The sequence below is a fragment of the Microcebus murinus genome, chromosome 5 (assembly GCF_040939455.1).
Source record: "Microcebus murinus isolate Inina chromosome 5, M.murinus_Inina_mat1.0, whole genome shotgun sequence".
NCBI lineage: Eukaryota > Metazoa > Chordata > Mammalia > Primates > Cheirogaleidae > Microcebus > Microcebus murinus.
Window position 1 is genome coordinate 81,294,048 of NC_134108.1, and position 24,906 is coordinate 81,318,953.

The following is a 24,906-nucleotide window of genomic DNA, read 5'->3' on the forward strand; positions in this document are numbered from 1 at the left end:
TTTTAAGTAGGGATTTCATATTTTCAATATTGTTTTGGTCTTTTTGAAAATCTTGATAATAGGTTTTATAAGATATTGTTTTGGTCTTTTTGAAAATCTTGATAATGGGTTTATAAGATATTTATACATGAATGTATATAAATGTACACATACATATGCATATATAAACACATATATTAATCTTTAGGAAGGTATAATTTCAAGATTACATTGTAATTTACATCTGAAAGTGTCAAAGACCAAAGAAAACATTTAAAAATAGAAACGCATCTTTACCAAATATGGAAATTTAGGTGTACATATAGTATTATCATGCTTTAATGCATATTTTATATTGATGATAAAATAAGTCCTAGTAGAAAAAATTAGAACGTTTAGAATATGTATTTAATAGCTTCTTTAATATTAAATATGATAGTTATGTTTTTAATAGACTTAAATTCTATATACTGAGTGGCATACAACAATATGTTTAATCATAGCTATTTTTACCAAGGAAAATTATATAGAAACATGTATGCTCTCAAACGTTTCAACATTAAAAATTAATGTACAATAAGCAATTGTCATTGCTAGAAGATAGGTAGAGGGCTATTAGTGGTTGTAAGGCAATAATTAGACTGTATTTAATTCCTACTAAAGAAACATTAACTTTCAAGACAGGACACTGTCTTGTACTATAGTTAGAGAGACACATGGTATTTTTATTTTATAAATGAAGTAAAGGAGGTGTACAAACTTGAATAAATGGCAGAGCCAAGACCTGTCAGTCTTAGCTATTAGAACATTATCATTGTTCTGTTGCATTTTTTTCAAAGCAGAGACAAAAATCACTAAATTATTGAATCCTATGATAAACAGTGCAGTTAGCAGGAAGTTAGGAACATGATACAATTTATCAATAAAAATAACTAGCAGGCAGATCCCATATTAATCTTTACCTTTGAGTAAGAATATAGGAAGTTTTTTTTATAAATACTTCCATCATATGAAATCATCTGTAGATAATTAATACATAAAATGAAAGTGTTCCACCTAGTGGTTTGCCTAAGGATGTTATGATATTCTAACATCATTATCTTGCTTTGTTAGGGATTAACAGGACCTGATGGATCCCCTGGCTCCGTTGGACCAAGGGGACAAAAAGTAAGTTATCCTCCTGTTATTAATTGCTGGTATTAATTAAATGCTAAAGTAGAATTTTATTGTAGTGTTTGCAAATCAACTAACATGAAGTTATGGAGTAACTGAAATACAATTGTTTGACTAAAATTGTTTAAAAACACCAAGATGGAGTGTTTTAATGATTCCAACATTTGTACAATTTTCATATTCTAGCTACAAAAATCTCAGTACAACAAAACTATTTTTATTTTTAGGGAGAACCTGGTGTACCTGGACCTCGTGGATTTCCAGTAAGTAAATGTAAAGCAAAAGAATTGAAAATCTTTTATCTTTAGGCAAAATTCTGCCATTGTGGAATTCTTAAATGCAGTTTTCTACAAAATATACGTGACAAAGGAGTTTATGCTTTCTATGGTATGGTAAGCATTTGTACTGTGAGTAGAAAAGTTTTACAGAAATTTGAATGTGCAGTATAATATACGTATGTCTATTTACAGGTGGTGTTTCCCAATAAACAACTCCCTCTCTACTCCCAAATGATAGAAAACATTTCTTGCATAATAATAGCAAATCTAAGTATTCAATGTTTACACCATGGCTTCACACCATTTTCTTTACAACTGCTGGTTTTATCTCTAATGAAATATCAGCTAATCAGATATTACCACTCACCTGATTCCCTGGCTGGTCTTTTCCTACATTGCACAATCTGGTGGATGTGTGTTATTTGTATACATAAGAGGACTAGGTTCTCATGCTGCTTTTCCTTTCCATTTTTCTTTTTTCCTCTTTCGCTCTTTGTCATTAATCTGTATTTTTCCTCCTTTTTTCCTGTTTGTGCCATTTTCTTTGCCATATTTCAGCATCTGTCAGCTTTTCCATTATAAAAACTATTTTCAGAAGTGAATAGCTTGCTGGCTTTTCTCCCATATTTTTCAACTCAGATCTCAATCTCAACATCTTATAGAGATGCCCTTTTTTGTTCAGTGAAATTTGTCAAACATCTAGGTCTCTGATAATGACTTATTGATTAGTATTTTTAAGCATAACATCTGTTTCCCAAATTGATCTATGTATTAAAATGTTCAAATAGGAGTAATTTTTCAAAGAAAGCCTTTAAAAAGTCTCATTTAATATTAACACACATGTGAAGTGTTTGCTTGTTTTGGCTGCCTGAAGAATTAGAAATATCATCATCATCAGAGGGTGTATATTGATTCCATGGGATGCTTTATATATGAATATTTTAGAAAGGGCTGGAATGAAAAGCTAACATAAACATGGTATCACAGACAGCTGTGAATAAAAGCTATTCAAGCCAAGGAAGTAGAAGAAAGAAAAATGAGAAATCCCAAGGGGAAGAAAAAGAACTTGGAAAGCAAAGAGAGAGAAAATAGGGATTCTGGGCAGCTGATGTCCAGTTTTAAGTTCAACAAGCACATTGTTAGAGTTTATTATAGACCAGGCACTATGCTACGAATTAGGATTAGGAAGATGAATAAGATAAAGTTTTTAATTCTTGCTTATATGCAGTTTGGTGCTGCTAGAGAGAAAGTGTAAAGGAAAGGGAGATAGAATGACTAGCTTTAATGTCAAATTTAGCATATTAAAATAGGGTCCCATTGTAGGTTACTTCAAGAGGAACACCATTTTATGTTCAATATCTACTGGAAATATAGCCCCTACCTGTCAAAAGGGAGGTGTGTTTCTGTCCCTTTTCTCCCCTGATTGTCTGTGTTGAATGTTTGTTTAGGAAACTTCTAAACACCATTTTATGTAAATTATAAAACTATAATGCTTGTAATGCGGGTTACATATAAAATAGTACAAATGAATAAAATCTTTCTGGTTGTGATGTGCCTCTTTGTGAGTGATGGTAAGTTCTCTTGAGGGCAAGCGTAGAAGGCTTTTCTATACTTTGATTTTCTTTTTAAAAAGTTTGGAAAAATATTACTATTAGCATAGACACCAAAGGAATGTTTGAAGAGCTGAAATAAGCTGCTTCTTCCTTTAGAAGCAGAGCCATGTTTGCTTTTCTTTATCCAGTGCTTTTAGAATGAACATCATATATTTATTTAGTTATAGAATTTATGATTTATTTTTAAACTGAGTTATATCTGTTCATAGTTATACTAAGTATAAACCATATACCATAAACATTTTTATTTTAATCTTTTAGGGTCGTGGTATTCCTGGACCCCCTGTAAGTCTCATGGCATCATTTATTTTTACGCAGCCTATAAAAATGTCCTATTTCTCAAATCCCCACCTTATTCTCCAACTAACACACTACCCAGTGGTGTTTATAGTGTTCTACCTGCATGATTTTAGGTACCTATCCTGCTAAATGTTAATTGAGGAAATTTCTGTTCCATCTTAATTAAATTTGGTCAAATGAATTATTGTCTCGTTGGAAACCAAAGCTAACACAGATACAGAATTCTAAATTTGCTACTTACCATATTTGATACATTTATGATAGATTATAAAAATATCCATAAATCACCATGTTGCTTTGATTTGTTGACTTTAGGGGCCTCCTGGGACAGCAGGACTCCCTGGAGAGCTTGGCCGTGTAGGAACTGTTGTGAGTACCACAGAGCATTCTGGTAGACATTTGCTTATTTAATAGAAAGTGTTACTAGGAAAGGCAAATTACCCCAACTGTATGCTTTCCCTTGCAAATAAAAAATGGCAGATGAATTGTGTTTATAATATTGATAGGACCCAGGGATAATCATTTTTGTAGAGTGATTTTTAATTTTTTCCTAATGTTTTCAGGTAAACTTTTCCTCCCAACTTCCAGATTGAGTGTCAAGTAAGGGTGTGTCTTTTCCATCTTATAGGTTCTCAGCCAGGATTGGGGTCCAGTGGCTTTTGTATTAGACTTTTCATGAAGTACAAAGGGAAGAGTATAACTATTACCATGTATATTTATGTTAGGATCATTAAATTATAATTGAACCAACAGAATTTAACTTTTAATGTTAAAAAGCTGGACTTCATAAAATAAATTGCTGATAAAAAATGTTTCATGTTGATATTCAGTAAACATTTCAAAAATGTTGTTGAAGTAGTGATATTATGTAAAGGTAGGTAATTGTAAACTCATTGAGGGAAGGAGCCACATATTATAAATTTAGTTACTGAACAAATGAACATAAATATGAAATGATTGCAAAGTTAAAATAATTCTAAGATGCTTTTGACTTTTTACAGTAGAACATTAAGAGGAAAATATACCAAGAATAAGCATTGGATGATAAGCATAATTGGAACCCATTTTCATCTGAATGACTTATTTGAATGTAGCCTTCTTTGATTTTCTGACCCAATGCAAGAGAGTACAGTGACAGACCAAGTGATAGATTGTGGGTGAACAGCACCAACAAGAGTCAGGCACTGCAGAGGTTAACCTTCCATTCCATAGCTTCAGGCTGAGTGCAAGCCTTCTTTGGCTCTAATTAGCTGGATGGCACTGGCAGTATTGGCTGCTCTGGTTCCTCTGTAAATCAACTAGAAAAATAAATAGTGTTTCCAGTTATTTTTCAGAGTAGGTAAAGTGATCATCCTATAGAGAAGAATTGACTTTGCTTTTTCCCCTCTTGCCTCCCTCTGTCTAATTTTATTACCTTGGTGAGATTGGAATGCCTTTATTATTCTGGTTTTGTAGAACTAATTGGATTATGGGCCACCCATCGATTTTGATGGCAGGTCTATGCACGGCTGAGCTCAGTAGGGGTTTCTAGTAATACCATTCCTCTCATGCCTCACCAGTTTTATGTGCTGTGTTTTGACACATGTATAACAACTGTGTCACAAATTTCAAATTACTTAGGGTGACCCTGGGAGAAGAGGACCACCTGGGCCCCCCGGCCCCCCAGGACCCAGTGTAAGTTATTTGCAGTTTGAATTTCTCTTTGTGTTTAAGAGTTGGGATTGAAAAAAGCATATAAAAATCAAAAATAGAAATGCCTGTTAATCCCGTCATTGTTTCAACTTTCCAAAATGGCTACCACGTTTTCATTCATTCAGAGCATGGTTCTTTTTAGGCTAGAAAGTAGAGGATCACAATAATAGGTGGTTTTTACAGGGCAAGTCTTACAAAGTACATTTAAAGTTCTTTGACACTTTTGATATCTCAAATGCACAAAACATTGACATATAGAAGAAGTATTTTCAAATGAACTAGTTTTTATACAAGTTTTTACAGTAATCTTAAAAATAGGAGTTTAAAGAGGAAATAATTCATATTTTTAATTTATGATTCAGAGTTCTCCATATTTTCTATTTGGCCTCTTATCTCCCTTCAATCCCCCAGAAGAAATAATATACTGTAATTTAGGGTTCTCTAAAAAGAATATGCTCATGAGTCATGGTGTTAGAATATTAGCATATTATATACAATTTGCTCATTATAAATTATTAAACAATTATATTTTTGCCCAATGATCTTTCTATTATTAGTAGGTTTTAATTAATTATTCTGAATGTTAATATTTTATTTACTTTAGGGAGCAATTGGCTTTCATGATGGAGATCCACTGGTAAGATGTTTTCCTTTGAACAAAATATGGTTTCAAATCAAAGACCATGTAGTCTTCAGATGAATTCTCTTTAACAGATCCCTTTGGAAGATACTGGGTTTCTGTGTTTTACTTTTATTCCAGTGGCAGAGCAATCTGTAACTCTAATGGACTGGTGCCTTGTATATACTCAGACTATAACAGTTTTTCATTATAGAAGTATCTTTGTTTTTATATAATATTTTTACTTTTCAGATTAAGGCATGCTTTTAGAGAGATAGAAGTCAAATAACTCACTCTAAGCTTTGTTTTACTTGTAGGTTAATAGTCAGATAATGGTAAACTGCACTAAACGCAATGGCCCATTTGATGAGGAGATATGAACCTCAGGACGGAGCTATTCCAGTGGAAGTGGGGAGGGGAAATGGATCAGGTCCTGGTACAATAGGTTGAATGTGAACATTTTGTTTCCTTAATAAATGAAATCTGAAATGTGGCAAAATGTTAACATTTATTAACTCTGGATGGTAGATACATGGAGGAGGGTATTTGTTATATATACTTTTCTGTCAGCTAGAAGTATTTCGGAGTCTAAAAATGAAATGATAAAAAGGAAAGGAGTATTTAGAGTCATTTAATGAATATAATTGCAGTGGGGTTCAGTAGCTGGAATCCCCCCTTCCAAAAAAGAAATACTATCTCACAAAGTAGGGGCTGAGTTTACACACTCCTTTCTTTTTCTTTCCCTCTCTCTCTCTGGCAGTGTCCCAATTCCTGTCCACCAGGCCGCTCAGGATATCCAGGCCTACCAGGAATGAGGGTAAGAGAATAATTTTAGCATTTTATTTTCTAGAATATTACATAAAGTAAAGCCTTTTATTTACTCATTGGCCCTCCTGGTACGGAGCCCCCACTTGGGTCTTAGAGGCAAGGCTGTGTTTGCTTTCTCTGTGGCTTGTTCTGTGGTGCTTATATAGTCCTAGAAATTCTGCTGGTGCCCCTGACAGATACTCCTACTGAGACACTGATGTTTAATTATACATAATGGACTTTGTAGTCCAGGGAAGAAGTACCAATAAAACACATTGGATAGAGAGACTCTAGAACACCAAGTCAAGGTTCAGAATTTTGCCTCCTATGAAGGGAGAGAGTGGTGGGGGTGCTGTGTGTGGGAGGGTATTGTGTACATAATATATTTGAAACTGTTTTAGTTAAATAAAAAATTGGAAAAACTGTACAAAATAGTCAGGAAAAAGAGAGACTTTCCAAAAGCAATTTTCTCTCATTCTGCCATCATAATTACTTCAAAATTTTCCATAAAAACAAAAAATAAATACCGAATGCTGGGGATAAATAGCTTTCTCTTTTTCTGGTCTCGGAATCTGAAGTGACATTGAGAAAGTCCAGACCAGTGGAGTTCTGCAATGATCCGAAAGGCCCCCAGGCACTACTGTTCCATAGCGTTTCTCTAAGGGTAGTTTTTTTTTTTTTCTTTTTTTAAATAGCTACTATTTATTAACATTTGTACCTCCATAATATGCTGAAATAAAAAAAAAAGTAACAGGTGAAAATAAAAACTTATAGTCTAAGGGTAGTTTTGCTGGGTTCCCTCAATTGCAGAAGATCTAAGCCTGGACTGGTGTCTTATTTTTCAAAAAGACTTTTGAGGGGTAAAAGTTCTGACAGACTTAATTTTGGAGTGTTTGTCTCACAGTTTGCCTCATGTTACTGGTGGCCTGACAAGAAAAGATATAGGTCATCTTCTCATGCTATGCAGCTTTCACTTACTGCCTTTTATTGCTTTGCCTTTGCACATAATATTATACATACAGCAGTCATATAACACACACGGTGCTATTAAGGTCGTTTAGGCAGTAATTTTCTCTGTGACATAACCTTTTTCTTAGTAGCACATTGATACCAATTTAAGGGGAAGCAGGATCACTTTATGAGCCTTCTGACAACCTTCTGTACCTGACAATTTTATATCTATAAATATGTATATTTATTTTTGTATTTCTTAGGGTCATAAAGGGGCTAAAGGAGAAATTGGTGAACCAGGAAGACAAGGACACAAGGTAAGAAAAATGAGTATTTATCAGGTAAATTGTGATTATGAGGTAGTGATCACTTTCATTATAAGGAATTATAAGAAATAAAGCATGATATTTTATCCTTTGTTAGTTAATGATAAGTTCTCAGTAGATGCCTCAATATCTGACTAAATGTAGTCTAAAGTTGTTCAATTACAAAAAAGAACACCTACAAAAAAGCACCATTTTCATTTTTTTCCTGTTGCTACCCTTTTTTTCCTTTTCAAATCAATCACGCTCAGCTTTTTTCCCTGATGCTTGTGATAATCAAACATTATTCAGCTAGTTGTTCCACCCTGCAAGACAAAATTTTATGGCACTTGTAAAATTTTATGACAAGTATTGCTGAAACTAGCAAACAAAGAAGTTGGTAATTGGCTTATAGCTTCTCATCTCAAGTTCTGAAATAATTTATCTGTTTATTTCTGACCTCATTTCAATATAACCTAGATTTTGAGTAAGCTGGAGGTTAGTGATAACTTATTATCTGGATAGAAACATGGGATCCATAGCACAACTGGCATTGGGGCTGGCATGCTCTGCAGAAAAACCAAGGCTGTAATTTAAAGCAGGGTAATCTATTTGCCCTTTATTTATTTATTTATTTATTTTTTTAATTAATTTTTTTTTTTTCTTTTGAGGCAGTCTCACTTTGTTGCCCAGGCTAGAGTGAGTTCTGTGGCGTCAGTCTAGCTCACAGCAACCTCAAACTCCTGGGCTCAAGCAATCCTTCTGCCTCAGCCTCCTGAGTAGCTGGGACTACAGGCACACGCCACCATGCCTGGCTAATTTTTTCTATATAAGTTGGCCAATTAATTTCTTTCTATTTATAGTAGAGACGGCGGTCTCACTCTTGCTCAGGGTGATTTCGAACTCCTGACCTCGAGCGATCCGCCTGCCTCGGCCTTACAGAGTGCTAGGATTACAGGTGTGAGCCACTGCACCCGGCCTATTTGCCCTTTTTTTATCCACGAGGGTAAGTCATCTTTAAGGATCTAAGAATTTGACTTTCTGCATAGTGGAATTTTTGGCTCAGTAAATTTTATAATAGTTCACAAAGTCAAACTGTTCTTATCAATGCAGGTCCTTTTAACTTTGTTGACTATGCCCTTCTACCCCTTTATTGGGTAGTGGCAGAAAGATTAGTCTTTTTCTTTGCAAGCCAAGAGCTGGAGAGGCAATTTATCAATGTCTTCAGGCATTAATATCTTTGAACTCTTTAGCTAAAATCAGTCTGTTGAATAACCCCAATAATCAGGATAAATAGGCCAATTTTCTGTACACTATTACAGTTTGGACATTTATTTTAAAAGTCTTTTATTATGTAGGCTGTGAAATAGTCAAGGAATTTTGTTATCTGGAATATAACAGCTGGGGTCCTGATGTCAAATTGGAGAAAAGAGAGAAAAAAATTGAATACTTTGGAAATTTTTCTGGATATACATTCTTCCATTGAATCTTAAAGTTTGTAATTTAAACAATGTAACAAATATTTATTAAGTATCTGCTGTGTGCCAGGGTTTATCCTGGGTGCTGGGGGCACAGAAATGAAAAAAATATGTCTAATCACAGGGTACTGGCTAAATTGAGTATGACATATCCATATAATAATAGCTAACTACAAAAACCAGGTGTGTAAGAATATTAAATGGCATCAAAAGATATCCATGGAATAATATATATAGTAAAGCAGATATAGTAGACTTTTGTTATTTTTGATGTTCTGCATCCTTTCCTTTTTTGGTGACTGTCTTTCAGGAAGCTTTCACTGCCCCATCCCATGGAATTTGGGGATGGAGCTGTCAATCAGGGTATTTCTTCATTCTCTACATGAAACTACTATTTTTGGTACCTATACAAATTAGCTGGACTCTCTAATTTAGTTTGGTCTTTAGTAGGAAACTAACAAATTTTTTTGGTGTGTTGGGTAATTGGACAAAATCTTCATTGGAAGTTGAAAACATTATTTTACATTTTTGTGTTACTTGATACTTTAAGTGATATCTTTGAAAATAGATAGGCTGACAAAGCTTACTGAAGAATGAACTTTGGAAGGACTAACTGATGGACTGAACTTAAGTTGAAAGCAGAATGATTAAGACCCTGGAGGCCTGAAGTCTGCATTTACAGTCATAATTTTGCCTTGAATTTACTCTGCAAATTAGTTAATGAAGATTTTAACAATTATTTATGAATATAGGAATGAATAGTAAAATTTCAGTAATTAAAATGTGATATTGGCAACATTGTACAACAGATGAGTATTCATGAAAAAATCTTTCAGTAAAACAATAATAAATTGCTACTCCTAAATTTATGATTTAAATTCCTGGTTATTGATTGATTTTGTGCTTTTCATCTGCAGGAGAAATATTTAATTCAAATATATTACTCCAAGGATTATGGAGAACCTATGGGAAGATACACTATACCCTGCTAAGGAAAAATTGTAGTGGACATATCAATCACTGTTGTTTTCATAGCTAGTTTTATCCTTTCATAAGGAAATACAAGTAGCATTTAATTGTGCACATGTGATGATTATTCACTCCATGAAATAGCTAATTTATTGGATTTCCCATTGGGATTGCCTCTTACCATGGTTAATCGGGTTCTAATGGAATATAATCTGAATATAATTATCAGACTAAAACCAATTTAAGACTCTAATAATTCATTAAAAACTCAGGTATAAATGATTTAGGCATAGCATAGTTCTTTGCTTTAAATGCCTTAAAAGCTCTATATTAATACTGTTAAATTTTCTGTACAATATTTTCTTTTTTTTGTGAAAATTTCTAAATATAAAGTATAGTCTGTGGAGCAAGAAAGTGAGTGCATTGAATCATATATAATAGCAATAAAATGGTTTTAATCTAATATTCTGCATATAATATTAAAAACAGGCTAGGTGTGGTAGTGCCTTTAATCCCAGCACTTCTGGAGGCCAAGGCAGGAGCACTGCTTGAGGCCTGGGTTCCAGACCAGGTGGTATGCTGCTGCAGTCCCAGCAGCAACTCAGGAGGCTAAGGTGGGAAAATGCCTTGAGCCTAGGAGTTCAAGACTGCAGTGAGCTATGGTCAAGCCATTGCACTCCAGCTTAGGCAACAGAGCAAGACCCATAAAAACATGAAGTAATTTTTTTTATGATTAACTTCACAATTTAAGATAGCTGTTACTGCAGAAAATGTAGGGTAGTGTATCTATTATTAAAAAATAAAATCCTTATCAGAGAGAAAGTAACTTTTTTCAGAGTCCGTAAAGCAATCTTTCTATAAAAGAAGTTAAACTTCTTTTTGGAATATTCTACCATTTTACATTATAGCAGAGGTTATAGAATTAATATCAAAAAGTCAAAATAATAGAAAATATAATGGAAATAGATCCCATTGGCAATAGCAACCAAATAGTCAAAATATCTTAGAATAAAATTTTCAAGACTAATATAAAAACATAACATAACTAATAAATTTTCAAGACTAATATAAAAACATAACAAAAAATTTATTGCTGGAAATATAAAGGGAGAGATTTGGCTAAATGAGGTACACTGAGTTCCAGGACAGAAAGATTCAATATGTAAAGATTCTAATTCTTGCTATATTAATCTATTAGTTTAATTCAGTCCTAATATAAAGCAAGTAGTACTTTGTGAAGATCTGTCCAGTGATTCTAAAGTTCATCTGGAAGAGTAAACATTTAGGAAAATCTAAAAAATAAGACTAACCACAAATTAAAAATAAGAAAATTCTCCCTATCTGAAATTGAAATGTATTATAAAATTTCAAAAATAAAAATGTTGTGGTATTGGCAACATCATACAGAAAATCGTTAGATCAGAATAGAAATCTAGAGCCAAGCATATTTGACAATTTAGTGTATGTTGAAAATGAATTTTCTAACCTGTGTTGGAGAGAATCTGTTAATGATATTGGAACAAGTGGCCAATCACCAAGATAAGAAAAATTTGTTTCATTGTACATCAAAAAATTACTGATAATTAAAGATTTCTGTGTAAGATAAGAAATTATGAAAATACTAGAACAAAAATATAGATGAATATTTATATATTTTGGGGCGGAAAAGGTTTCTCTATGAATGACATCAAAGGTACAACCCATGAAAGAAAAGTCTGATTTACCTTAAAAAATTGTATATGGTAAAAAAATTATAGGAAAAACTAAAATGAAATCATAATTACAAATATTGTAGCTTATGGAAAAGTTTGCATATATCATGTTTTAAAATAATACACTCCCATCCCAGACACACACTGGTAATGCATAAATTTTCTCTCTTTCTCTCAGAAAAGCTTTGAAAGGATAGCAGCTAAATGTTATTGCTATTTAAAGTTAATTGGTGGGATTTGTGTGACTAGTTCATTTGTATACTTCTCTATTTTCTGAATGTTCTACAATTAATATGGATTACCCACATAAAATAATTTAAGAAAGTAGAGTAATTCTGGAGATGCCAAATGAATTTAAAACATATTGAGTTAGACTGAGCCTATATCCATGTTCATTTCCTTTTTTCTGTTGTTTTTTAGGGTGAAGAAGGTGATCAGGGAGAACTGGGAGAAGTTGGAGCTCAAGGACCTCCAGTAAAGTATTTTTTAAAAACTATTTAACCAGGATATGCAAATATTCATTTTTTCCCATGACTCTTGGAATATTTTCTACTTAGCATTACGATTAATAGCATTACATTAACATGGTGTTTTCTATTTTGCTGCCAAGTCAACAGTGGGAGATACCCAATTTTTCAAAATAAGAGAGGTTCCCCATTGTACATTGAAGCACTTTTTTTACTAGAAAAGTTCTATTTATAATTACATACATTCATTTACTAGATCTCAGGGCCAGGAAATCTAAAAGCAAATATTAAGCACAAGAGGATGATATATGTCTTCTATGGTATTATCACATGATATGAGAAAATTTTGTGTACTCTCAATATACAGTTGATAGCACATCCACTGGATTAATGTAGTCTATTCCAGTATGTAATCATTATAATTAAAACATTCTTAATTGCTCATAATTGTGTCCTTTGATAAAAATGTGGTTCCTTGTACTGTGGCAGATTTCTTCAATAATAGTCACAGTAAGGTAATTTGGGACATTAACATACTTTAATTTCAAATGTTTGTTAAATCAGAATTTACATTACTTTTGTACTATATGAAAGTGGAATTTTTATACTTTTTACTATTAAAATGAGTAATATCAATTATGGAAATAATAGTTGCAGAATATTCATTGAACATGGCAGCTAGCAAAGGTATAGACTATGAAGAGTTAGGGAAGACAAACACAAAGCCACCCTTCACCTGCTCTGCTCTTCCCCACAGGATGGGCTTTTTAGAAAGGGCTCAGGGAGCTGTGCATACTAGTGTTTAAGGGAACCTAAAGCTGAAGGGAAATCAAGCTAAAGGAAACAAATCAGAGAATCTGGAAGAAACAGTCTCTGCTTTTAAGCTACATGAGAACTTTAAGGAAATCTGTGGCATCCAGGTGCTTGTTCCAGAAGCTTGCCTTCCCTGAGCCTTTGGTATGAGTCAGTAATGAATTGGACTCTATTTCACAGGTGGGAGATAGTGACAAACAGTGTAAGAGACATACACTTTTTTTTTTATCTGATGAAAATGTGGTAGGTTTTTAAAGTTATTTTTATAAAGCCACCCCCTAAGATTCTCAGAACAGGATTTTGCAAACAACTTTCTACAAAGTGTTTTCACGGACTAAGGATCCATGTTGGGTGCTGCGTGGCTCAAGTGGTCCATTGGGGGACGTCATTAGTGCTTGCTGACCTTTTGGTTTTTGGAAATAAGTATGCCAAAATGTTTCCAGAAAATTTATAAATTTTCACTTTTTAAATATACATGCACAAATATAAAGTAACATACAAATGAAACAAATATGCTTCTTGGAATATTTATACAAAGCTCTGCCCTTCAAAGTAGTCATCTCTAGAGACAATATGTGTTCTCATGTCACTGCTATTGACCCAAATATATTTTGAATTCTTTTTGTGGAATTACCTTTTGAATCAGTAAATGAGCTACACGAGAAAGAGTGGCTTTAATCTGACATGGCCACGTCTCACTTGACAGCCTAGGTGGATATCCTAAGCTGGACCAACCTGTGCATTTGAGTTTCAGATCATTCCTGAGTGATCTTTACAGCATTTGTGACTGATCTGGATGAAGAGATGGTCATACATTTGCCCCATTTTCCTCAAGTGAGAAGATGAGGGAAATGACTGGCCTGGAGCTACTTTATCTTAAGTCAATGTGGATAGTTAAGAAGTTGTCCAGAAGTAGCTACCCCACTTTCCTGGTGGAGCATCCACCCAGAGCTGCACCCCAAAGGAGTACCCAAGCTCACCCTTTATGGGATGGGATCCATTTCTGGAGCCCCCCTGCTGTGGAACCAGAGAGTTGAGAATGGCAATATTTTAGTATTGAAAGGAATCCTAGAAATCACACCTGCCCTCTCATTTTTAGTATTATTCACTCCTGTGCCTGAAATGGGGTAAGATGGGTTCCTACTGCCCCAACTTGGAATTCAAAATGCCTTTTATATAAAAATGACACAATGAATAGTGATTACAAGTGGTTGATGGAGACTCCAGCTCCATTTCTATGTTGTAAGCTTTTGTGGGCCAGCCTGGGAACCGACTGCCTTTGATGGCATATTGGTGGGGAAAAATTATTCCAAGGTTTACAAATCATGTTATGTGTCACAAAGTCATAAGTTGTAAAGGAAATGGGAATAGTAGTGTAAGTTCTGTATGTGGGCTAAAAGGTAAATCAAAACATATTATCATAATTTCTCTTATGCTGGTATTTACTTTTTATGTCATGAGTGATTGTGCTAAATCCTGTTTTGTGTAAGTCTTCAGAATTTTTATAGAAGGGTGTTACCATCAGAAGAATTCTCCTTGGACTTCTTTTCTAAACTAGAAAAGTTTGTTCATATAATGTCACTATTAATATTACCTTTGGTTATGATAAATCCTTCTTCTGGATCAGCTTTTGTGATGAGATTTAAAAAACCTATGTACTTAACTAAAATAATTCACTTTTCTTTTTTATGTTTCCAGGGAGCTCAAGGTTTGAGAGGCATCACCGGCATAGTTGGGGACAAAGGAGAAAAAGTAAGATGATGATGACAATGACATAATGTCAATATTTAAATTTTGGCCACTTACAAATAACTTCTTATCTTTAGCAATATCACTTTTTTATTTGCTTTGTAAATGTGTGGCTAGGTTCTTACATTTCTGTTGTAAGCACGGATGGTAGGAATGAGCAGTACACATGATACTTATCATGTATTATATACTTTAAATTATTTTGAATTAATTAGAGTAAGTGGGTTGCTATCTCTTATCTTTTTTTTTTTTTTTTTTTTTTTATCATTTTTGGTAGTTAGCTCTGATAACACTGACACATAGTGCCTGGAAAGACAGGGGAAGGCAAGAAGGGGAGAGAGGTCCCAGAAAATACAAAAAGCATCTTTGCCCACTACCACTTCTGACCCTGGCCTTGTTCTCTTTAGAGCTTTGATAGCTAATTTGTGTCATTTCCACATAGCAGCCTGTTATGTTCCACATAACAGAGCCTGTTATTAACAATGAAATAACAATAAGTTGGACAGTGTAGATGTTCATTCAGTAAATGAAATTAAATCTTTTTTTTTTTTTTCAAGTGCTGCATGTTTTTGTAAGTTGAAGGTCTGGCTTATTTACTATTTTTTCTCTCAATTTCATTTTTTTTCAGGCTCTTTGTCTCTTCTAGGTATTTTTCATTCTCCCTGCTTTCCTCTTCCATCCCTGCTAGAATATGTCTTTTCAAAAAACTTTGTATTTGTAAAAACATAATCTTTCATATTTCTATATTCATATTACATTAAGTAATACTCAGTATGTATCACTTCTTCTATAAAATAATAAATCTCATTTATTTTGAAGCTGCTGATACCTAAGCCTGCACATTTTCTGGATTTAAATTGTCCCATAAAATGTGTGAGCCCTCACTTTGAAACCAATTACTAGTCTTGATATGCTCTTTATTTGAGATATTTTTCTATTTGGTAAAAATTTCTCATTTCCTCTGATTTCTGTCAAATTGCTTTCAAAAAAAAATAAAGAAAAAAAACTCTTCTTGTGAACTCAGACCCATGGAGTGGTTACCTAGTAACAGCAGTTTGGGTCTGAGCTCACGCTGAACAGCAATGAGAGAGAGAGCGCGAGTGCATCAAAGCCATTTCTATAATGCAAAAGCTGGGCTCTGCTCTCATAATGCAAGGTGAATGATAAATTCAAGGTCTTTTTCATGTCTTCCAAATCTCTTTTTCCCCGGTGAATGCAAAATGCCTTCTGCTCTGTTCTAGTTTTTTAGGGATCAAAGAATTTCCAAGGCTCTTTGGTGCCACTGCCTCAGTTGTATTCTTTCTTTCATTCTACCTATGTCTGAACCTTCTATCAAAGATTTTCTAATTTTAATTCTTACTACAGATGCTATCCATCTGGCTTTCTTGGCTTGACATCTGTCCAATACTCTTTTGACTGTTTCTATTTGTTTTATCATCTCCCTGTCTCAACCTGGTTCGTTAGGACACTGCCTGTTCACTTCAGTTTTGTATGTACACCTTCTTAACCACTCAGTAGAAGAGAAAAAGATGTAAAGAAGGGGGCTGTATTTTGTCAGGCAGCATAAGTAGAGAGAACTGTATTTTTGTTTTAAAATCACATTACAATTCTCATAATGAAAATAAAGAGGTGATATATACAATAGGTAGCCAAGTCAGAGATCATTTCAAGGTAATCAGATTTATAAAGCTCTGGGTAGTTCTTGGTTGTAGGGTGTAGGTTGTAGTGTGGTTCTATTGTTGAGAATATAGGCTGGTCCCTTTACACAAACTGAACCTAACATCTACCTAGGATGGGAGAGGGGATGTTCAGGTCCTTCTAACAATTCATTCATCTGAATCACATGGCTGGATGACTTCTAGATCTTGGTGGGACATCCCGAGTCCCAGAAGTTCCAACAGAGTGTGGCAGCAGTTCTTAGGGTAGCTCCGTAGCCCTCACCATAATGAATTTCCATTGACATTCTGAGAACCCTGGAGGGTGGCTGCCAAACCTCCTCTAATAGATTTACTAAGTTCTCTGAATAGGTACCAATGTTTAGTTGTTGTCAGCAATTGAGAATGGATGCAGAGTTAACTTGAAATACTCAGAGTGGTATCAAAGATTATGTTTAAGTACTGTTGCTGTGGTGAGTAGATGTAAACTGGTGTTTTCGAATCTGAGATGTCTGAGTAAATACTCCTCGGGGCTCACTGACAAATACAGTATGTATTACAAACATAAAAACCTCCTTTTCACCTGACTGTTAAATTTCTTTAGAAAGATGGATGTGCCCTTTAACATACATGACTGATTTTAATTTTATTTCTTTGTCTTGTTTTTATGTAGGGTGCTCGGGGCTTAGATGGAGAACCTGGGCCTCAGGGTCTTCCTGGTGTAGCTGTAAGTGGTCACAGAAGCTTTCTCATTTCTAGTTCCTGGGCAGTTTTATTCTTCTCCTTGTCTATGGTTTCTCATTTCATTATTTCGTATTTTGATTGCCATATATACATGTGTCATTAATATACCCCCCAAGCCTTTTTGGGAGGGAAACAGACATAAAAGCCATCCATTAGTAATCACTTATACCATAAAAATGTATAAGTAAACTAGTATTTTAAACTGTCAGGGTCCTAATGATCCAGTGGGAAAGATAGAATGTAACTTGGTGATAAACTACAGGATCAAGTGGTAGAGCACATGATAGGTAATCCATGCAAGAGGACCTGAGAGGGAGGAGGGTTTGGAAAACCATTCTGGTGGGAAAGGCAGCAAGGTACAGGAGGGGCACTGTTGGGGTATGTGTGTGTGTGCTGTCATGGGGGCTGTCACTCCCTGGAGTGGAAAGTTTGTGTTGAGAAGATGAGATTGAATAGATAAGATAGAACTCTACCTCATGGAGAATTTTATGGGCCCAGCACACTTCTGCTGCACCACTGTATCTCTTATGAAGAATTTTAATGCCAATCTGAGCCACTTGAACTGATCTGCTAGCAATAGGGAGCCATTTGAGGTTTTAGAGTTGTTAAGCAATTCAATAAAAGCTGTATTTTAGGAAGACACTTCCTCTCATCTATTACCCTCTTTACCATATATCAACCTTAGCTGGGTAATTTTGAGAGAAACCGTTAATATTGACTGGGGAATTAAATGATATGGAGAAAAGATTATTAACTAAGCCAATCTTCAACCTTCTGTAAGTTGATGAGTTTAGTTGGTATGCAGATGTAGTTACTTAGGTCATTACTTGCATCAGGGGTCTTCATTTTAATATGTATATATTCAAAGAGCACAGAAGCATTATACACTTAAAAACAAAAGGCATGCAAGTCTCAATTATCTCCACAGCAATATCAATTTTGAAGACAGTACAATTTTTATAGAAAGATTTCTTGAGCTAGGCATCCATGACAGAGCAAAGCCGTTGTGGTGAAAGAGTAGTAGTTAGGTCATGTGGAGGATGCTTTCTAATTTTCAAAAGTTTATCAATAAGGACCTTGGGCTTATATTGACAAAGTTTAATTTTCATACAGGGTGATCAAGGACGGCGAGGACCTCTGGGAGAAGCAGGTCCCAAGGGAGACAGAGTGAGTTCACATTAGTTTCAGTCACTACAAGCATCTGCTTTTCAGTGTCACGTGTTGATCATTATTATCTCTTAGACATGTCCTAAGTACTGTGATAATTAAGTATGCCTTTCTCTTCTGTCCTGCAGGGGGCTCAAGGTTCTAGAGGAATTCCTGGTCCCCCTGGGCCCAAAGGGGACACGGTATGTCCAGAGCTGTAGTCACGAAGCACATTTTTCAAAGCGATCATTGACTTGTAATAAAACTTTAGATAACAATGAAGAGAAGAAGAATATGACTTTTTGCAAGAGACAGTGTGTTTCTTTGTGTGTCTTTAGGGCTTGCCAGGTGTGGACGGCCGTGACGGGATCCCTGGAATGCCTGGAACAAAGGTAGCTGTGTAATTTAGTGCAAGCGTGAATGAGGTTGTTTCTGTCCTGGTCACCCGAACATAGCATTTCCATTGCTGAATTACTGGATGGTTGATTTAGCCAGCTTTGGCTTTTTTCCTTCTTTATTTTTTAATCAAGTGTCAAATATAAATACTTATTAGAAGAGTTTATTAGCTTGATTTCAGGAACTCAGTAAAATTGTCCTGTTGATGAGAGTAGGCTGAGTGAAATTGTGTATTTTGATTGAGTTTATGTCTCATGTTCCCTGTCCCTCCTCCCCCTAATTAAGTCACATTATAAAGGTGCATGTAAGGTCAGCTGTTGGGACACTCTCTTTACTTAGAGGTCTGTGTTCCTTTCTTAAAAGAAATACAGGCCGGGCGCGGTGGCTCACGCCTGTAATCCTAGCTCTTGGGAGGCCGAGGCGGGCGGATTGCTCAAGGTCAGGAGTTCAAAACCAGCCTGAGCAAGAGCAAGACCCCGTCTCTACTATAAATAGAAAGAAATTAATTGGCCAACTGATATATATATATAAAAAAAAAAAATTAGCCGGGCATGGTGGTGCATGCCTGCAGTCCCAGCTACTCGGGAGGCTGAGGCAGAAGGATCGCTCGAGCCCAGGAGTTTGAGGTTGCTGTGAGCTAGGCTGACGCCACGGCACTCACTCTAGCCTGGACAACAAAGCGAGACTCTGTCTCAAAAAAAAAAAAAAAAAAAAAAGAAATACAGCAGTTCATCAGGTTCAAGGATTTGCTCCTTCCTTTCTTAAAAGAAATATGGCAATTTATACAGATTCAAGGATATGCAAAACTTTTTTTTCAGGGTCAACCAGGGAAACATGGGCCTCCTGGTGATGCAGGATTGCAAGGATTACCAGTAAGTATTTGATGCTTTAAGTGTTTATTGATTTATATGCATATTTTAAAGATATGAATTTTGGGTAGAAACATGTTACATAATTACATGTTATCTGTTACATAGTGGAGAAGATATGATTTACTTTCACATTTTTATAGTTTACATTTTATACTGTTTTCTCTGAATAGTTATTTCTGTAATAACTACAAATATTAATAGTAGCTTTATGTTTTGTGTCTCTTTTCTCTCTTTAGTTCACTCGGGCTTCCTTATATATATTTTTTACTAACCCTGAACTGTGGGCGAGTGTCATATACTTTGTTCTACTTTTAATAAGTTCTGAAGTTCTTGTTAGCAGGGTTGAGCCACAGGAGAGTTGAAAGTATGCTTAGGAACTATGTGAGATATATCATTTTTTGGATTATGTGCTAGTTTGAATCATTCAAATTGATGTTTCCCTACATTAGTGTGTCTGGAAATTCATTTGGTTTGTGCCACTTGTATTCTTGGTTTTTGGAAGTAAATGTTTCAAGTTAATAAGGCATTGGTATTGTCAAGGACTAGCCTCTCTACTCTCAATCTGATATGTGATGGGTTTTTTTTCTTTTTACTTTTTTTTTTTTTTTTTTGACAGTCTCACTCTGTTGCCTGGGCTAGCGTGCCATGGTGTCAGCCTAGCTCGCAGCAACCTCAAACTCCTGGGCTCAAGCGATCCTTCAGCCTCAGCCTCCCGAGTAGCTGGGGCTACAGGCATGCACCACCATACCCGGCTAATTTTTTCTATGTTTTTAGTTGGTCAATTAATTTCTTTCTATTTTTAGTAGAGACGGGGTCTTGCTCTTGGTCAGGCTGGTTTCAAACTCCTGAACTTGAGCGATCCTCCCACCTTGGCCTCCCAGAGTGCTAGGATTACAGGCGTGAGCCACCATGCCCAGCCTGACACTTTTTAAATAATCAGAGAACTTTAGGACTCCCAATTGTACCAAATCTGGATTAGGCCCAGCATCCTCCTGCCATTCCCTTTTTCTACCATAAAGTCTGGGTCCTCATTTTACTATCCTGTACATGAAACCATGCCACATCCCTGTACCCTCTGTTCTGTCCGTTAGAGCTCCTGTTGACCTAAAAATGGTACTGGATTCTAATCTGGAAGTTCATCCTTGAAAAATAATGTTAGTTTAGAGGGTAGGATTTGCTTTAAGGGTATTCAGCTGTCACAAGCCAGATAGCTACGGTAAAGTACTGCCCTAAACCGTGGGGAGTTCCACATCTGACCGTCCAGACTTTGGGAACTAGGAGGCTTCTCCCTCACGTTCAAGCTTTGAGGTTTACAGGATTCCCTCAGTCTCTGGGAAGTGTGCAGTGGGCTTGGCATCTCATGGGTTCTCAGATGAGGTGATTAAATTCAGATTCTGTGTGCATTCTTTAGGGTGTGCCTGGAATTCCCGGTGCAAAGGGTGTTGCCGGTGCAAAGGTAAAAGATTAAAACTTTTAAATTTATGTTTTCCTAAATTTATTTATTTTATTAATATATTTTATTTGTAATTTTAGCATATTTCCAGACTGCCTTTTATTTTATATTCAACCCTGGGGAGAAATAAAAGAGTAAAAGCTTTAAGGCTTCAAATGCTAATCTTTTTCCTAGCTGCAGAAAGAATGCTTTGACAAAGTGCTGCTGATTAGACTTCTTAATGAAAATGTCATCCTTAGCCAATATAAAACAAATAAAATTTTTATTGTTCCTTACCACTTAAAATAAGGAAGCTATTATTAAGCCATAAAACTTGTGTCAGTGAATATTAAGATGATTCAGTTTAAACTAAAGATGTTAGTCATTTTGTTCATGTGGTGATCAACCAGTGCTTATATTCTATACAGCACTAGAGCACAAGCAATTAAAAACAATAGGTGGAAAAAAATTAAAGGGATAAAATATAGCTTTGCTTTAGAATCAAAGAGATCAATGTGAATGATGTAGAAATTAGCCCCTATTCAAGTGTACGGCTACATCCCTCCAGTCATAGTGGCCCACGGCATCTTGAGCAGGGACAGTTCCTAATAAGAGCACCTCGAGAGATTGATGGTAGAGAAGGTGACCCCAGACATATGCTTTCCCTGGAGCTTGCTGGAAGGATTTTTTCAACAGCATATCCTATTTCCTGATGCTGACTTGATTCTTAATAATTTTAATAGAGGGTGTCAATGTGAGTTAAAAGTGCTCAAAGAAGTGTGTTGGAGGTGGAAATGGTAAAGGAAGGATATGCATTATTAATATTGTGAAGAAAGAAAAATCCTCTCATTGAAGGGGATCCCTTTTAATGAAGGCCAAAGACCTTCATTTTTTGACATTTGGCCTTTAATATACTTCTCGGACTAGTAGTATCCTGAATCTTAAATGACTTTGTGCATAGCAAGAAAGAGATTCTACACTTTCCCATATGCTCAATGTGAAATCAGGAAATTAATGCTATTTAAATGTAAGAAACACACCTGGTCTGGGTAATCGCCTGTTGGTGATTATGCTTGCTTACAGTATGAGTTACTTTGAATGTTGCATTTTACCTTTAGGGTACTACAGGTGCTCCAGGGAAGCCTGGTCAGTTGGGAAATTCAGGCAAACCGGTAAGATGCTATTTTACCTTTTCTTAAGTTCTAACCCATTGTGATCAGGGGTGGTTAACTTTTTCTCTACCTGCCTTCCTCATAACAGGGCCAACAGGGGCCTCCAGGAGAGGTGGGACCCCGAGGACCCCGGGGACTGCCTGTGAGTACTCCTTTTCCGTCGTGCCTTTCCAAGGCACTTTATCAGGACTTTGCTGGGCATTCATTCATTCATTCATTCTTGAATGCTGTCTGATGTTTGAACATGTGCTAGTCCAGATGCACAAGGAAAGGGGAATGCTATTTAGATACACAATGTATCTTTTCAGAAAATGGAAACAAAACTAAGTGCATAAAAGAAGCATGATGTTCCTTTCTGCTTTCATCCCATGCTGAAGGAAATATTTTAGTGTGATTTCTAAAAACTTTATTGAGATATAGGTCACGTACTATATAATTCATCTATCTAATAGGTATAATTTATTGATTTTTGGTATATCCACAGAATTGTGCAACCATCACCACAGTCAATTTTAGAACATGTTCATCACCCTGAAAAGAAACCCTGTATCCACCTGTAGTCGTCCAACATTTCCTCCCAAACTCTTCAGCTCTAGACAATTACTAATCCACTTTCTGTCTCTATAACTGTCATATTTATAGAGAAATTTCATATAAATGGAATCATATAATATGTTGGTTTTGAAAAAATAATTGGCTTCTCTTAGCATAATATTGCAAGGTTCACTGTAGCATGTATCAGTACTTCATTCCTTTTATTCTTGAATAATTAATTATAGGGGTTAATTGGGTATATATATCACATTTTATTGATCCGTTCATCTGATGATAGGCATTTGGATTGTTTCTATTTTTTAGCCATTATGAATAATGCTGTTATGAACATTTTTGTACAAGTTTTTGTGTGGCCATGTTTTAATTTCTCTTGAGTACATACCAAGGAGTGGAATTGCTGGGTCATATGGTAACTCTATATTTAACCTTTGGAGAAACTGCCACACATTTTTAGTGTTTGTAAGCTTGTCTATTTTACAACAGCTATAGCATGCATATTTTCTCACTAGATACTTTCTCACTTAGAAACTGATTATGCACTTAAATTTGACATTTATTTATATTTATAGATTTATGGGGTACCTGTGCAGATTTGTTACATGGCTATATTGCATAGTGGTGAAATCTGGGCTTTTTGTCTAATCCTCACCCGATTAGTGTACATAGTACCCATTAGATAGTTGCTTGTCCTGCAGCCCCCTCCCATTCTCCCACCCTCCTGAGAGTCCAGTGTCTATTATTCCACTCTCTATGTCCACATGTACTCATTATTTAACTTCCACTTATAAGTGAGAACATGTGGTATGTGACATTCTTTTTCTCAATCATTTCACTTAAGATAATGGCCTCCAGTTTCATGCATGTTGCTGCAAAAGATATGATTTCATTCTCTTTTATGGCTGAGTAGTATTCCATGGTAGGTGTGTATATGTATTTTTTTCTTTATCTAATCATTGGTTAATAGACACTTATGTTGGCCAGGCGCGGTGGCTCACGCCTGTAATCCTAGCACTCTGGGAGGCTGAGGCGGGCGGATTGCTCAAGGTCAGGATTTCGAAACCAGCCTGAGCAAGAGCAAGACCCCGTCTCTACTATAAATAGAAAGAAATTAATTGGCTGACTAATATATATATAGAAAAAAAAATTAGCCGGGCATGGTGATACATGCCTGTAGTCCCAGCTACTCGGGAGGCTGAGGCAGCAGGATTGCTTGAGCCCAGGAGTTTGAGGTTGCTGTGAGCTAGGCTGATGCCACGGCACTCACTCTAGCCTGGGCAACAAAGTGAGACTCTGTCTCAAAAAAAAAAAAATAGACACTTATGTTGATTCCTTATCTTTGCTACTGTGAATAGTGCTGTGATAAATATGTGAGTGCAGTTATCTTTTTCATTTAATGATTTTTTTTCCTTTGGATAGCTACTCAGTAGTGGGCTTGCTGGATTGAATAGTAGACGTATTTTTGGTTCTTTAAGAAATCTCCATACTGTTTTCCATTTTCCATAGAGGTTTTACTAATTTACATTCCCACCAACAGTGTATAAGTGTTCCCTTTTCTCTGCATCCTTTCCGACATCTATTGTTTTTTTTTGACTTCTTAATAGTGGCTGTTCTACTCATATTAATATAAGATGGCATTTCATTGTAGTTCAATTTGCATTTCTCTGATTAGTGACGTTGAGCATTTTTTTTTTTTTTTGGCTATTTGTATGTCTTCTTTTGAAAAATGTCTGTTAATGTCCTTTGCTCACTTTATAATGAGGTTATTTGTTTGTTTCTTGTTGAGGTGTTTGAGTACCTTATAGATTCTGGATATTAGTCCTTTCTTGGATGCCTAGTTTGTGAATATTTGATCCCATTCTGTAGGTTGTCTGTTTGCTTTGTTGATGATTATTTTGATTTTTAGTTTATTTAAATCTAATTTGTTTTGTTTTTATTGTGTTTGCTTTTGGGGTTTTAGTTATAACTATTTTCCCTAGGCTAATATCCAGAAGAGTTTTTTTCCCTAGGTTTTCTTCTAGAATTTTTAGTTTCA

General features: G+C 35.5%; 1 protein-coding gene across 1 annotated transcript in view; it reads left to right on the plus strand.

The window, feature by feature from the left end:
• COL9A1 (collagen type IX alpha 1 chain) overlaps window positions 1-24,906 on the plus strand; it is an 87,260-nt gene that overhangs the window by 26,583 nt on the left and 35,771 nt on the right. The window contains exons 11-28 of the mRNA XM_076002742.1: window positions 1,093-1,146; window positions 1,380-1,415; window positions 3,305-3,328; window positions 3,659-3,712; window positions 4,964-5,017; window positions 5,640-5,672; window positions 6,415-6,471; window positions 7,676-7,729; window positions 12,294-12,347; window positions 14,852-14,905; window positions 17,231-17,284; window positions 18,415-18,468; window positions 18,597-18,650; window positions 18,786-18,839; window positions 19,662-19,715; window positions 21,127-21,171; window positions 22,266-22,319; window positions 22,408-22,461. Coding sequence (XP_075858857.1) covers window positions 1,093-1,146; window positions 1,380-1,415; window positions 3,305-3,328; window positions 3,659-3,712; window positions 4,964-5,017; window positions 5,640-5,672; window positions 6,415-6,471; window positions 7,676-7,729; window positions 12,294-12,347; window positions 14,852-14,905; window positions 17,231-17,284; window positions 18,415-18,468; window positions 18,597-18,650; window positions 18,786-18,839; window positions 19,662-19,715; window positions 21,127-21,171; window positions 22,266-22,319; window positions 22,408-22,461 — 897 coding nt within the window. The remainder of the gene's footprint in view (window positions 1-1,092; window positions 1,147-1,379; window positions 1,416-3,304; window positions 3,329-3,658; window positions 3,713-4,963; window positions 5,018-5,639; window positions 5,673-6,414; window positions 6,472-7,675; window positions 7,730-12,293; window positions 12,348-14,851; window positions 14,906-17,230; window positions 17,285-18,414; window positions 18,469-18,596; window positions 18,651-18,785; window positions 18,840-19,661; window positions 19,716-21,126; window positions 21,172-22,265; window positions 22,320-22,407; window positions 22,462-24,906) is intronic.